Raw genomic sequence first — 14,547 nt, 5'->3', positions numbered from 1 at the left:
CCAGTGACAGCAAATTCTCTTGTTTTCCTCAGATAATTACAACGGAACAGATGGCGCTATAAATGAGTAATCAGATCCAAAGAAGATTCTTTCCTTATGGGAAATATGGCATTGAAAAGGAGAAGGAGAAAGATGATTGACTTGAAAGCAGAAGGCAGAAGCTGCGGAATATTTTCTCAGATAATGAAGGCTGAAGCTAATGTGATGTGATGGACCTGCTTTTCACAAAGAAATAATAAAAACGTCCGAACCATACACTCAGAACATCGTCCACATTCAATCTGCTTTCAAGCTATGAGACAGACAAGAATGTTGATAATGAAAATCTTTATTGATTAAACTTATCATTAAACAGTAGTCTTCCCTTGCGGTAAAGTAAAGGTACAGTTGGTGACCCTGGGTTGAGACAGACAAGGCCAGGGTAAATGAAGCCCCACAGCACCACACTAACTCCTCCTGACCAGGTGGGGTGGGGAGGAGGTCGTCTGAGCTGACCCCCATCCTCCTGGGAGCTGACATTTTTGGTACCAGCTGTGCTGGCCAAAAAGTTCATAGTAGGAGAAATGTCTGGGCTGGGGATGCAATTGGGGAACATCTGGGGATTTTAGTTAAACCATGTGGTGTAATTTGGAGGGGGCAGATAAATTTGATTTGGAACAGCTAAATAATGGAGGGAGTATAAATTACGGAAGAAAATGAGGGCAAAAACATATGTAGCTCATTTATCATTTTTTAAAATATTTTTAAATCCATTTTTTTTGTGTTTTTTTGATTGATTAGTCAGAGCGGTTTTTGACGCAGCACATTCCGCACACCGCCTTTCTGATTCTGGAGAAAAAACGTCGGACGCGGCTCTTCGATTTCTTTCTCTGAGTTTGCAGGGCAACTTCTGAAAAAAACAAAACCAAGCGATTTTTTTTTTACATTGTTCGTCTGGTCAAACCGTTGGGGTCACTTTTAGTTTTGGAACAAAATCTGGCTGTTTTCTAAAAACGCGTGGCATATCCGTCAAATTTTTCAGAAACTCAAGAAGCTATTGCTTATACGCTCAAACCCCTACCCCCCTACCCCTTCGATGCAGGATCCTTGTGTGGGATAACATTTTGGAGTCAGATATCCATCTTCTCCCTCAGTTATTATACAGTTAATAAGCACTAAGGGACGTACCTATTGGGGGTTCGTCAGATTGCTCCCCAGAGTCTGCATCTTCATTGACTTCATCTGCAATTGCAAGCTGTGTCTGAAACAGAAAGGGCACGCACCCACACCGTTACAAAAACCACCCCAAACTGCTTTCAGGAAACGAAATTCAAAGATTCTAAATGCTGCAGAGGTTCAGGGAGAGCATGAAATCTAGCTTTTCTTTCAATGATTAAACACAGCAGCATTCCTTTTTAAAATGAATGATGACTTGCGTCTTAACCCCTCGACTGCCCATAGTTGTTGCAAAGTTCCTGCTTTTTTAAAGACAAGACAAAACTATGATTATATGCGTTCTTGAAAGCAAATGCCAACAGCTAATCATCCCACTTTAAGCTGTAAGCCTTTACCAGCTGTAAGCATGCTCTACTTTCTTGGGAAGACATGAAATCTGCATTACCTCTGTTTGTATCTGTACATCATGGGGTGTTTCATCCAGCCCTGCAGCCTGTGTGTCTTCCTGTCCCTCACTGTCCGGGGCCTCCGGGGGACTGATAGGTGCTGCAGTGTCAGGTTCCTGTGGGAGGCTGGCCATGATTTTCTCAAACGCCTCACTGAGGGAAATCTTGTTGTCAGTATCAACAGGGACCAGCTGGTCCACCTTTTTTGAAATCTCTCCAATCTGTTGGATGCTGAAGGCAGGTCTAGTCTCATTGATAGGATGAACAGATTTGCCACACAAAAGCAATTTCTTGGTCACAATCCTGGAGACCTTCTGGTGCTTGGCCTTGCTCTCATAGATGGTATCAACCGAGAAAATACCTTGTTTCTGGGAGCCCTGTGTGAGCTCATGGTAGACTGAATCTGCTATCTTATGGACCATTCGCTCCTCTGCCTTTTGGTTCATTCTTGTGTTGAAGTGGCTAAAGACATTGTCTCTTCCCTCTGATAACGCAATGTCCTTCATCACTGATCTTAGCAGTGTATCTTCCAGTTCATTCCGCTTAGAGATGAGTTCCTTATCATTGACTGGCATAATAGGGCACAGTTTCCACAGCAAAATGTTCAGAATGTCTCTTATGAAATGTTCAGGCACAAAAAACATTTGATATGAGGCTGCAAGAGACATGTTTATCCTGGGTCTTATGGAAGCAAAGGGATCCACCTTGCATAGTTCTAATCTGTCTTGAGGCAGAAGAAAACTTCCAGGTTTTATTGAACCAAGAAGGATTGCTTGCTGACGCTTCAAGAAAGTCATGGCATAATCTTCTGCCCCTTGCTTGCAGGCTGTACCTGAGTGCCTCGGAGCAGTGCTGATGATCTTGTGAGACTCATGGGGTAATGGACTGTAATGGACACTAACTGAACTGTATAGTTTCAATAATTCACGGATAACAGAGGTGGGTATTTTGTTGAGTACTGACTGACTTCTGGTTGCAACTGCTTTCTGGAGATCAGGCTTGGAGCCAATAGTCTCAAGCATTTCCCTGTGAATGAAATTCACTACCTCTTTAATTACAGAAAGTCGAGGAAAGCCATTCTCTTCTCCCTCTTCACTTCCAATAGACACTCCTTGCATCTGGGACAACTCAGTCTGTGTCTTCTCAGTCAGGTCCAGGGCAATCTCGCAGAGCTGCGATTTCGTCAGGCAGTCTGGATGCCAATAGAAGTCGTGGGGAGGTGCTACAAGAGGGTGCATTTTCAGAAGAAGTCTGGCGATGATGTGCTCAATCAATCCAAATGGCAAGACAATATCCTCAGTGGTGGGGGAGGGAACTGTTCCATTCACATCCTCCTGTTCACTGGGCGATGAAGTCAAATCCCTATCAGTAGACTGGGAGTCCTTTTCGGGGACAAAAGCAGGGGGCACAATCGCGCACATGTCTGTTTTCCTTTTTATTATCTCATTGACCACAAACTGAACAATGTCTTTGTAGACTGACTTATTCTTGGATGCTACTCCAAATTGGAGAATCAGCTTGGAGCCAGATTTCTGCACCAGTTGCTGAAGAACAGATTGCACAATTCTTGTAATGTTGAGTGGTTTGTAACAACTGCTTCCTTCTTTATGCTGGGTGATCTTCACCCCCGGAACAGTTGACAGCGTCTTCACTACATCATCAAAGAGGGAGCTAACAGGCAAGCTGGACCCAGCCGGGCAGGGCTGCTCTCCTTCTTTGAACAGGTTAGGGTGCATTTCCAGAAGCAGCCTGGTTATAATTTCCTTCACTGTTTCACAATTTATCTCAAATTCTTCACAGGAGAGCACAGATGATACTGATGGTGAACTTTCACTGCTGGTGGACCCAACATCACTCACTGCAGACTTGAGAACTTTGCGGGTTTCTTCACTGGAGTGGGACTGGATGGATGAGGTAGAGCTAGAGATTGAGCTGGATGAGGAGTCACATCCCAAAAGAAAGATCTCGTAGATCTGCTTCACAACGGCCGCTCTGATTGCGGTGGTGACTTCCTCACTCCCAGATTTTACTGCCTTCTGCAGTGAAGCTGAGGAGCCGCTCTGTTGCACTAGGTCCTGGTGAGCTGAGTTGACGGCTTTTCTCACACTGGAAGGTTGAGAGTGGAGGACTCTCTTTTCAGTGCCTTGCTCTTTCACGCCTGCACTTCTTGTCTGGTCAGGGGAGAGGTCCTCCAGTACAGACTTCACTAAACCTGCTGCCATGTCATTAAGAGCTGAACTGTATCTGTTCTGCTTTTCTTCATCATGTGTCCAGCAATTAGAGCTTATTTTGAGGAGCAACTTGGTAATGATGTCCTCTACAATATCAGATGCTATGATGGACACACAAGTGGAGGGTGCTGGGAGTTTAATGATTTGGTCTTGGGCAGTGGTTGACACCACACTAGATTCACTGCTTTTGCAAGCAGACTGAGATGGGGCTGAATCATTTCCAGTTGGTTTCTGAAGTTTGAAAACCTTCCTAGCTATTGAACTGGCTATCATTTGGACCACAGCCTCACTTTTTGAAGCTACAGTTTCCTGCAATGCGTCAAAACCAATATGGTACAACAAGACCTTGTACACAAAGATGGCGACCTTGTTAACAGTGCTTGTTTCGTGGAATATATTCTTCTGACCAGCTTGTTTGTCTACGGCTATCCCCTCGAATTCTGCCAATTCTTTCAGGACACTGTCAGAAAGATCCAAAGCAATCTGACTCACAGAGGAAGTGGAGGGAAGATCCTTGTCATCTGAAGGGTCTGATTTTCCTACATTGTCACAGTAAATTTTCATCATCAGACAGGACAGAATATCTTGCACTACTTCAGAGTTCAGTATAATGACTTCTGAAGACTCTACTGATCTGTAGGATGAGGAAGATGAAGAAGAAGAATTCTGACTAGCCTTAGACTCAGATTTCGGATTTTGCTCGGATGCAGAGGCAGATGATGGGTCAGCTTTGGTATCTATCTCAGGTTCCAATACCTTTGCTGCTCCTTTTCCTTGTCCTTTGATGGATTTTGAACTCTCTTTTGCAGAGCATTTCGGCTTTTCATATTTGGGGGGCTTAGATGGGGTTTTTGGATGTACCACGATTGTTGTACAACGGTACTTGTCTGATGTTTTTCTTTCTCCTGAGGAGCCCTCAGTGAATATTTTGGGCCTCACTACTTTTTTATCTGAATTCTTTACAGGATCTCTAGACGTCCCTTGAACTTCAGTGGGTTTGCCATCAGCTTTGGAAGACTTTCTAATGGCTCTGCCTCGCTCTTCCTGCATGTTGTTACTGGGGCTGCTGTTCGCATGCTTGTTCCGTTTATTACAGCTGTGTGAACTGGCTTGCTTGCTGCCACCTGCAATCGGAAAGGCACTTTTATGCTTACACAATGTTCACTGCAGCAAAATAAAATGATCTGAAAGCTTAATTTACACTGACTAAAGTCATTTTAAAGATCACAATATGTAAGATTCTAAGATGTAGTTAAAAAACCGGCATAGTTTTCTGGCCTGTAACTTTCCAGTGCTTAAATGAAAAAAAAACAACAACCCTTAGTCACTGCATCTACCTCCCGTTTCCCACGAGTACTTTGCCCTTTGTGGTTAAGAGAACTATGAATCCCTAGTTAATGAAATGCTTACCTTGATCCTCAATGCATGTTGTCCCGGTTTCATAGGTGATGCCAGGCATGAGAGTTCCCATCACAGTTTTCACCAGCAGGTTGGAGAAAGCCGCAAGTATCTCGTGGTATTCCTCTGAATCTGGCCAACCGCACTCCCCAGGCCTCTGGGGTCTGTCTTCCTCTGCCGGCAAGGATCTGCCACTTGAAAGCTTGTGCCTGAAAACCTGTCGCCTCCTCTCCCTCTCATCTGAAGGACAGCTCTTCTGCTTCTGCCTTAACTCACTTGATAGAAGCTCATTGAAGAGAAAGCACTCTGTCAGTAGCTTTTTGACGAATTTGTCCACAACTGATTTTAGAAGCTGAATTGAGGTTGTTGAGATCTTTGCAGCAAAGAAATAAGGTTGGATGTCTTCAGTCAAAGTGGAGCTGTTCCTACTGGACTGCAAGCTTGCACTGTCACGGGCCTCTTCATGACCACTTCCAGTGGGCCTAGTAACCACAGGTTTGACATCCTTCATCACTTTTGCACTTCCATGGCTTTCAGAGCTCAACTCTTCCACAGCAACCTTTTGGACGACTACGTCTGTTTTATTCCCATGAGGCTCAAGCACCAACTTCTCAAAGGTGGGAGCTGTGACACGCTTAAATGTATGCTTGGCTGTTTTCAGGTTCTTAGCCTGGGCCCCAAACTTCTCATCAAGGAGCGATGTGACGGATGATGAAACAGGGTCACGGAATCTGTCCAGCTCTGGAAGGGAGTCACAGGGGCTAAGAGTGTATCTGATCTGGGGGGATGTGTATGCCACTGTGGCAGGGTCCTTCACGCTTTCAATTAGGTTGGTAAACATGACTTCTGTAATGATTGTTGACACTTGGTCAATTGTCAAAGTTGCCTCTTTCCCATGTTTGGCTTTATAGGCTCTCTCAGTCTTGACTGATCGCAGGATCTGACTGACAACATTCTTCACATCAACATGGCTGTTTGACTGCCTCTCCTGAGCATCCTGGCGCATTCCTAAAGGTCCTGAATTTCCAATCAAGCCATTAGAAGTACCTGCACTTGTTGAAGGACTTCTGTCAGTATAAGTTTCTGGAGTACTGAGTCTAGCTGGGGCTGAGCCTGGGGTCAAGGCAGAAATCAGCTCTAGGCAATCCACAGAACAGGGACTTTTGCTGGATGACAATTTCCAAGAACTAGATGATGACAACGTATCTTGGCTTACAAAGGCTTTGAGTTTGCTCACAACTGTGTTTACAAGCTGTCCAGAGACTAACTGGATCTGGGACAACGAAAATGACATTCCAGAGGCTACTGTATCAACTGAACCACTGTCCAGGGACATTGCTTGGACAAATGTTCTGAGTTTAAACTCACTTTCTTTTGAGCAAGTAGTGTCAGCAGAGCCCGAGGCATCAACAAGTTTCTTAAGAATAGCATTCACAATATCCCATGCCACTAAAATTACTTCAGAAGAAGATGAGCCTGACAATTTATCTTCATCACAATGGCTCTGTAACCCAGTTTCCTTAGATTCTCTGCTCCTCCCAACATCAAGAGGAGACAAGGTGGATTTAAGGCGTATAAATTTGGCAGCTGCTTTTTCAATAATGTCACAAACTGGCTGAACCACTGCTCTTCGGAATTTTGATTTAAAAATGTCAAACATCTCTGCCACACCTTCATTGCTGGATAAGTCTATATGGGACTGCACAGTACTCGCTTGTTGGACGACAGTCTTAGAAGGTGCTTTCCCACTCTTCATCATAATCACTGAGGTCTTTGAGGCTTTGTCCCAAGAATCTCTGTTTTTCAGCTGAGCCAGGACAGATGTCACAATCTCACGGGCCTGAAGACTTTCTTTAGATTGCTTTTCCCCTGACAAAAATTTCAGGAGATCTTCTTCATCCATCTGGCACTTAATTTCCTGGAATATGGCACTGACAACCTGTATGCTTAGGAGGTTTATGTCTGTGCTATCACATATTGCACTTTCGGAAGATGGCTTAAAATCAGATTTCTGTTTCTTCTTGCCTCCTAATTTGGGAGCAGTCTGTAGCTGGATTTCAGAGGGTGGTGATTTTACCTCTGTTTTGACATCCTTTTCTTCTTCTGTTTCTGTATTAATCTTTTTCAGGATCAAGGAAATTATCTCATGGGCAAAGACCTCTAGGTCTGCGTCCAGCTCATCATTTTCCACTTTTGGTACCTGAGATCTCATCTCCAATGGGTGCCCTCCCAGAAGCCTACAGGTGGAGCTGGACTCCCCAAAACTGCTCACAAAGGGCTGACCTCCTACAGAGATACAGTGTGAAGTCAGGTTGGAAGGCTGGCAATCCTGGGAGCCTGAGGCTTCACCATCTACCTTCTTATCTGGCAATGCAGATGTTTTCTCAAGACTGGATTTCACCCTTTCAAGGACGGTGTCCACAATGTTATGAGAATAAAGGCTGCTTCTGGAGCTACTGATAAGGGACCCTGGTCCACGACAGGGTGCCACCTGCACGTCTGCCCCTGCAGCCTGTGATTTCACCTCCTCCGCTGCCCTGCAAACCACATGCCACACAATGCTCTTCGCCTTTTGGATAAAGGCCTTGTCATGGGAGAGTGGAGTCATTTCTTCAGTTTTGGCCTCGGGCTGGAGACAACTGACAATGTCCACTGCTTTGTTAAATATATCCCACACAATGCTCTCCGCCTTCTTGATTAGTGATGGAGAGGGGAGGGCCAAAAAGTTAGTCTCTGGTGTCATGAGCCTCATGTCTTCCTCTGTTGGGGTAGCAGAGGCACCACTTTGAGGTTTAATCTCCCTGGGGGAATCCTGGCCTGTCTCCGGGCTACTTATACTGACTGATGGGGACGCATCAGAGGTCCTCCCAGAAGTAAGAGGTGAGGGGTACAACCAACTCTGAAGAACAGAACTGCTGCTCTCTGCTCCACCCAGATCGGTGGCTTCTGAACAGCTGATGTTGCTCCGTGTGTGGGACCCCCCCCGCCTTAACTCCTCAAACTCCCGGATGGCAGGAATTAAAATGCTGCTCACTTCCCTCACCACCCACTCCACTAGGTTCTTTGCAACAGGGCTGAGCTCCTCCGCTGCAATCTGTTTACAACAAAGTGAAGCAAAGGACATGTACAGAAAAGAATTCCTAAAAGCAGTAAAATCAAATTCACATGGTTTGAACTATCATCTGGGACGTAAAAAAATTAGAAGGGCTCCTTAGATGTCTCTTTTAGTTTCTTTTAGATGACTCCAAACTGACAAATGTGACACATTCTATTAACATACATGTTCTACTTCCATCTTGGTGTGCTTTGGTTTTGCTGCACTATAGGCTGCAGAGCTGCATGACTTGACTTTCTATGTGTTTTGCACTTGTGCCACAAGGATATAGCACACAATGGAGCAAACAATATGCAAAATACATATACTTATACTCATACACAAAATACTTACAGTCTGTTTGAAATGTTCCGCCACTCTCTTCATTTCCCTGTATAAACAGAAGTGCAGTTTAGACACTTATCACAGTGGGCACAGACAAGGGGTATGTATGGTTAATTCTATTCAGAAGTTTTAGATCCACAGCTTTAATTAAAACCTGGACTTTTTATAGACAACAGAGACGAGAGCTGCCTTTGAATCATCGATCAGCAATTGTCAAGAACTTTAATAATGATGCAATTTCACAACAAATTCTGTTTAAATCTAATGCAAATATACAGTGCTAAATACAAACACACTCCATAGAAACTCTCAGACAAAAAATAGATAATTCTAGCTCCATGTGTTGCCTTTAAACAGAGAGTACATTTAAAAGACACTCACAGATCAGACTGGACCTTGCTGTAGGAGGACTGAGATTCTAAGAGAGAACTCATGTCTGCTTCAGATGGGGATGAGAAGATCTTTGTTTCTAAAGGAGAAACAGGGGTACATTCAAAACCTGATCCTATCTAGAACAGACAGAAAAGACTAAACTCATTTCCAAGCTTCAGCATAAAAACTGTGATCCATTCATCTTCATTAAACACTTTATTCTCAGAGCGTCACGTTGAGCGGAGACAAACACAAAGCCCGCAAGGGGCAACATGCTAATTAACCTTAACAGCATGTCTTTGGACTATGGTTGGAAACCACCCATACACGACAAAAGAAGACCATGCAGACTCCTCACAACACCCAATCTGACTACATATTCGGAAAACATAAAATCAGAACCTGACATCAATCCTTCAGCTTCTCTGCTGTGTCTTTCAGCAGTATTTTGATACATGCTTATGGTTTTTTACGAGCTACACACCCTTTCTCTTATCCTTTATTGAGAGAATCCTTAGGCTTATGATAGTTGGAATGGACTCAACTTTTGTATTCCATGATTGATTTGAACGTCATTGAGGATTTCCAGGCACCTGTGACAGATGACAGCATCCTCCGTGTGTCCTTAATGGACATTATAGACCACTGAAGTGGGGGGTAGAGGGGCTTATTCTTTTGTAGGCTGTTAAAGAAGGTTGACTCTGCTGGCTCTATTTCTTACCCCAGTCCTGTGGTCCACTGAACATGCTTGTGCAAGGGCTCAAAACAGGGGAGGGCCCTGGGGTGGGTGGGGAGTTCACATCCCCCCCTGTTATTTTCTGTATCGGAAGAAAGAATTGAATTCTTGAAATCGAAAGGCCAGTTCATCCTGCCACCTAAAACAGAGAACACACTCCCCCATTGAAAACACCACTCCCTACCTGTGTAGAAATTATCCATCACACTAAACCCTGTTGGTGTACGCTACAAGGTCTGATTGGTGATACACCTACACACTCAAAGAACTGTACCTCAGTGCAATTCTCCACTATGTGGGCCTCCGCCGGCATCAGCAGAAGTAAAGACCTACCCCACCCTCATCATACCAAGAAGATTGGGTACCGTCGTAACTCCTGCTGCCCTGGGGTAGGACCAGCGGCGCTCCAGCCGGAGCTCCCTGCGGGCCTCCACCTCCAGCTCCTGCAGCATGAGCCGCTCCTTCACCCTCCAGGTCTGGGCAGAAGACACAAGTCACATGACATGAGCGGAGCACATGCAGTCTTGTGTAGCAAGCACAGGGCCTTCATAGAGGCTCTCTATGAGAGGGCCTTCTCATGTTCCCCAAGCATTTACAGTTCTACAAGATCCTCAACCTAACACATGGTATGACCTTGACAGTGACAAAAGTATTATTTTCAATGCTTATCCTTATTATTGGTCTTGAAACAGAAGTCTTAATTTAGTAGTTAGCAGTCAAGATATTAAATGTTGATATTGCATCACAATGTGTACGAATGCATTTAAATATTATGTCAGACTTAATACTGGCTACTTAAAAGAGTGCAGTCAATTTAATATTTTATGTATTTCTTTTTATATTCATACATACATATGCCCCTTCAGGGGTTTCAGACACAGATCCTGGTGCCTTCCGGTTTTTGTTTCATTCAGGCTCTCAGTTAATTACCTGGTTTTAATTATTTAATTACCTGCATAATTATAATATCTCTAACCAGGCTCTACCCAAGTGTTTTATAGGAAAATGTACCTTCAATGGAATTAATGTTTTGAGTAAATAGCTGTAAGATATTAAGAAAAGTGTATATGTCTAAAAGAATAATGATGTTAATTATTTATTAGATTCTGGCTGTAAGGAAAACCAGAATACACTGGGCACTGACCACGAAAAGTGAGACCAAAGAAAATCACACCTGAACTGCAGAGTCTTTATAAATGAGTAAGATGAGCCCAGGCACAGATTAAAATGTACAATGAGAATGTTTTTCTGTTTTGCATTATACAATATAGTGTCCCAAATGAAAATGTATGACTCTTACCAACTGAGTGTGGCTCAGGGGCCTCTCGTCTCTGGGCTTGCCATACTGCAGCCTTTGCATAAAACAGAACAGGGGTCACCACAATCAATTAATCAGTCAATCAATCAGTCAATCGATCAATCGGTCAGCCATTCAGTGAGTCAGTCAATCTCAGTCTCTCAGGGCCAGGTGTCTTCTGTTTTTTGTTTTACCCAAGTTTACAGTGTCAATACTTATAAAAAGGCCTAATGATGTCTTAGACATAACTGTACTTTTAATGAGGTGCATTCTTTCAGTAAACAACTTTTAAAAGACCTGAAGAACAATATATTTTATATGTCTAATTAACAAATAATTAAGTTAATAGTTAAACTGATTAACTCAGGTTTAACCAAAAGATCCCCCAGGAGGTCTGACATCCCTGATCTATCTAGTACCCATTGATGAGGCAGAAAAGGTAGAACGTGGCAGTTCTCCATTGTTGCTATATTTGACTTAATATACAGTATGCAAAGCAGAACTACTGTACAGCTCTCTTTAGTCTTTTCTGGATTTCAGAGCCCTCAGACAGGGAGAGCTCATTGATGTTCTCTTTCCCATTCCCAAGGGGTGTCCAGTCCTGGTGTGTGCAGGTCTTCAAGGACTGTTTAAAAGCAGCTGTGCCCAAAGGGCTGGGAGAAGCAATTACCTTGGCCCTGTTAAGACAGGAACCAGCAGAGCTGCGAAAAAAGCCTACAGACACCCCTGGACACCCCTCAAGCCCTGTCTATGTAAAAATCCATCCAATCAGTCGTGAGTTCATGCATTTATCTGTCATATGCTTATTAATATTGTTATTATACATCAGACTGTGTTGATATTGTCCAGCTTAAGAAAGCGAGCTGTCTGTTATGTCCAGGTGGACAGGTCAGTCCATTCTCACCGCATCCTGGCTGCCCTCTCCCCATCGCGGTGCATGGTACTCCCATGCTCCAGGAGCCACTCCCTCATGTCACAGACGGACACATCCTGGGGGATCTCGTTCCTCTCCTGGAGGATGAGGAACTGCTTCACCAGCTCCTTCTGCAAGAGGAGACAGACAGTGAGCACGGGCCCTGGTCCTGATTAGCTATGACACAACAGGGGAGTTAAAGAAGCAAATGTAAAGATTGAAACTGTTTTAAGGGGGGCTCAGAAACATTGCTTCACTTTGTCTGAGCTCTGTGCAGATCCTTATTCACAATAGCACCCACATGCCCCTCTCCTGGGGGATGCACAGCAGGTCAGGGGTTTGAAGTGAGAAACTGCTGCACTACTGGAATGAAGGCAGGACACTGAGGTTAATGCCCCTGCTCTCTTGAAAAGTGCCCTGGGATCTTTCAGGACCAAGATGAAGCCTTGACCTACCTGCTGTTCCAAATAGCTCTTCTCCCAGTCGAGTTTCACTGTGGTCAGGTACTCCCGGTACTGGTTGAACTCTTTGGGGGTGCAGATAACCTCAAAAAACAGAGTCAGGGAAGAGGAACAGTGACTCACCAGGTACCATTAAGGCAGAACAGGAACATAATGATAAAAAATACGCTGGATTCAAAATGGAGGATTAAGAGACTAAAAATAAGCAGAATTACACAACCTTTTAGACATTTTCTGTTTCTAACGTTGTGCAAATTGCAATTTACAATCACAGAAAGATTATGTATTGTTTAACATAAAGAGAGTTATTCTTACTTTCTTGTGTGGTGTTATTAAGCCCCTTTTAACCAGAAGCCTCTGCCTGTTTCTGTTGTTGAAAAACTGCTTCAGGTTGGGGTCATGCAGGCTGTTGTAAGTAGAGTCAATCTGATGGCTGTTCGGATCCGTGAGCACGAAGCTGGCACTATCCTGATACAGCTGTAAAAGCAACACCCACACCTTAACCCACACCTGTTCAGGAACACCAGTGGGTGCAAAGTTGTCTGCATATTTTTTTTTATTTTTAAAATATACTTCATCTGAAAGTTGACCCCTGGACTGTGGTGCTGCTGAAGCCTTTTTGTCTGACAGTCAATTAATTTAAGGTCTCTGAAAGTCTTTTATTGATATTGCTTTGGAAAAAGTTATCATCACTTAGTGGCAATCATCACACTATGATTTACACAACACAAGTGAAAAAAACACCCATAAACACACACATATTACATAGATATTTGTGCACACTACTATATTATCACTGTATTAGAAGGATCTTAATCCTAGTGTAATGTGACAATATTGTTTAGAATTATTTTAGTTATTAATAAGGAACATTCTGGTTCAGAAATCAAAACCCAGAAGTGGAAGTGAAGATGTGTGATATCCAGGGCTGTAGAAGTAAAAAACGGGTATAATTCTGTTTGCGTTCTGGCTCCAGCATGTTACCCCATTTCTGCCCAATTCTCTGGGCAAGCAACATCAATATCCAATGTAGCCATTATCTCAGGCTTGTTTCTCTGGCAGCCTGCTAACAGGCCTCCCCCACGCACCCTCTCGCTGAGGTTGGTGGTGTAGAAGGTGGTGCGGACTCCCGGGATGATGGGGACCTTGGCTCCCAGGGGCAGCTCCAGCAGGAGGCGTTGCCCCTGTGCTCCGACGGGAGGATGAACAACCTGCGGCAATTAACAGTGACACCGACTTAGAATGGGCTTATTCAATTATTGATTGATTTCCCCCCCCTATGGCACAGATCAATTAGTAATGAACAAATCTGACACTTAGAAATGAATGTAGGGGTCTTTATAAAATAATTAATGCATTCAATATACTGTAGATTTTTTAATTATATTATTAGAGAATTAATCCAATAAAAACATGTACAGTACATTATATGATGATTCTTTAATACGGTATATATATAGTATATACTGTACATTCTCTCAGTAACTATCATTGTAATAATTATAATAGTGTGAGAATAATATGAATAATAAAATATAACAATTATATAATTATTATAATTAATCCATACAGAGTCCTTCCTGAAACTTTTGCTAAAATATTGTGTTAAATATTAGCCAGTTTATGAATATACACGGTTACATGTGTGACCTAACAGAAATCTGAGTATATCTGGCAGCCGCCCGTCTACGGAAGAAAACGAGTTAGTTTTACGAAGTCGTTGCGGTTACCAACTTTTTTATAACAAGAACAAAAACCGATTCGAAAGTTACTCAAGTAAGAAAAAAATCGCTCCTCTATTTACCCTACACCTCTTCGACATTTTCTTTTTCGACCATGTTTTCCGCCTTCCGCGCATCTCCTCTCTATACTGCTGCGCGTATGTTTGGGGGTCTCATATAAAAATAGCTGTGGACGCTACAGCAACCATTGTGACGTCATAACAAGCAAGAAAGACGTCAGAGGCATGTCGGGGCGAGGGGGCACCCCCGCACCCCGATGTCCACTAGGCCATTTCATTTTTCAAAGGCATTTTTCATTAATATCCCATCTTCCATCGTACCCCCAAAATGGACTTTTTCACATCCATATAACATACG

At 43.5% G+C, this 14,547-nt stretch overlaps 1 protein-coding gene across 1 annotated transcript; it reads right to left on the bottom strand.

Annotated features, from left to right (window-relative positions):
• Nucleotides 1-310: 310 nt before the first annotated feature.
• On the bottom strand, nt 311-14,357 carry LOC107077925 (uncharacterized). Its single transcript, XM_015351732.2, has 14 exons — nt 14,253-14,357; nt 13,537-13,659; nt 12,764-12,925; nt 12,443-12,532; nt 11,979-12,118; nt 11,078-11,129; nt 10,143-10,253; nt 9,763-9,859; nt 9,051-9,138; nt 8,679-8,715; nt 5,243-8,324; nt 1,601-4,956; nt 1,168-1,240; nt 311-889 (listed from the first exon to the last, which is right to left on the bottom strand). The coding sequence occupies exons 1-14, from the start codon at nt 14,304-14,306 to the stop codon at nt 777-779; spliced, it is 7,578 nt and encodes a 2,525-aa protein (XP_015207218.2). The 5' UTR covers nt 14,307-14,357; the 3' UTR covers nt 311-776.
• Between the last annotated feature and the right edge of the window lie 190 nt (nt 14,358-14,547).

The sequence above is a fragment of the Lepisosteus oculatus genome, chromosome 8 (assembly GCF_040954835.1).
Source record: "Lepisosteus oculatus isolate fLepOcu1 chromosome 8, fLepOcu1.hap2, whole genome shotgun sequence".
Lineage (NCBI taxonomy): Eukaryota > Metazoa > Chordata > Actinopteri > Semionotiformes > Lepisosteidae > Lepisosteus > Lepisosteus oculatus.
The sequence above is the reverse complement of the archived record's forward strand: the minus strand, read 5'-3'. Positions and strand labels throughout refer to the sequence as shown.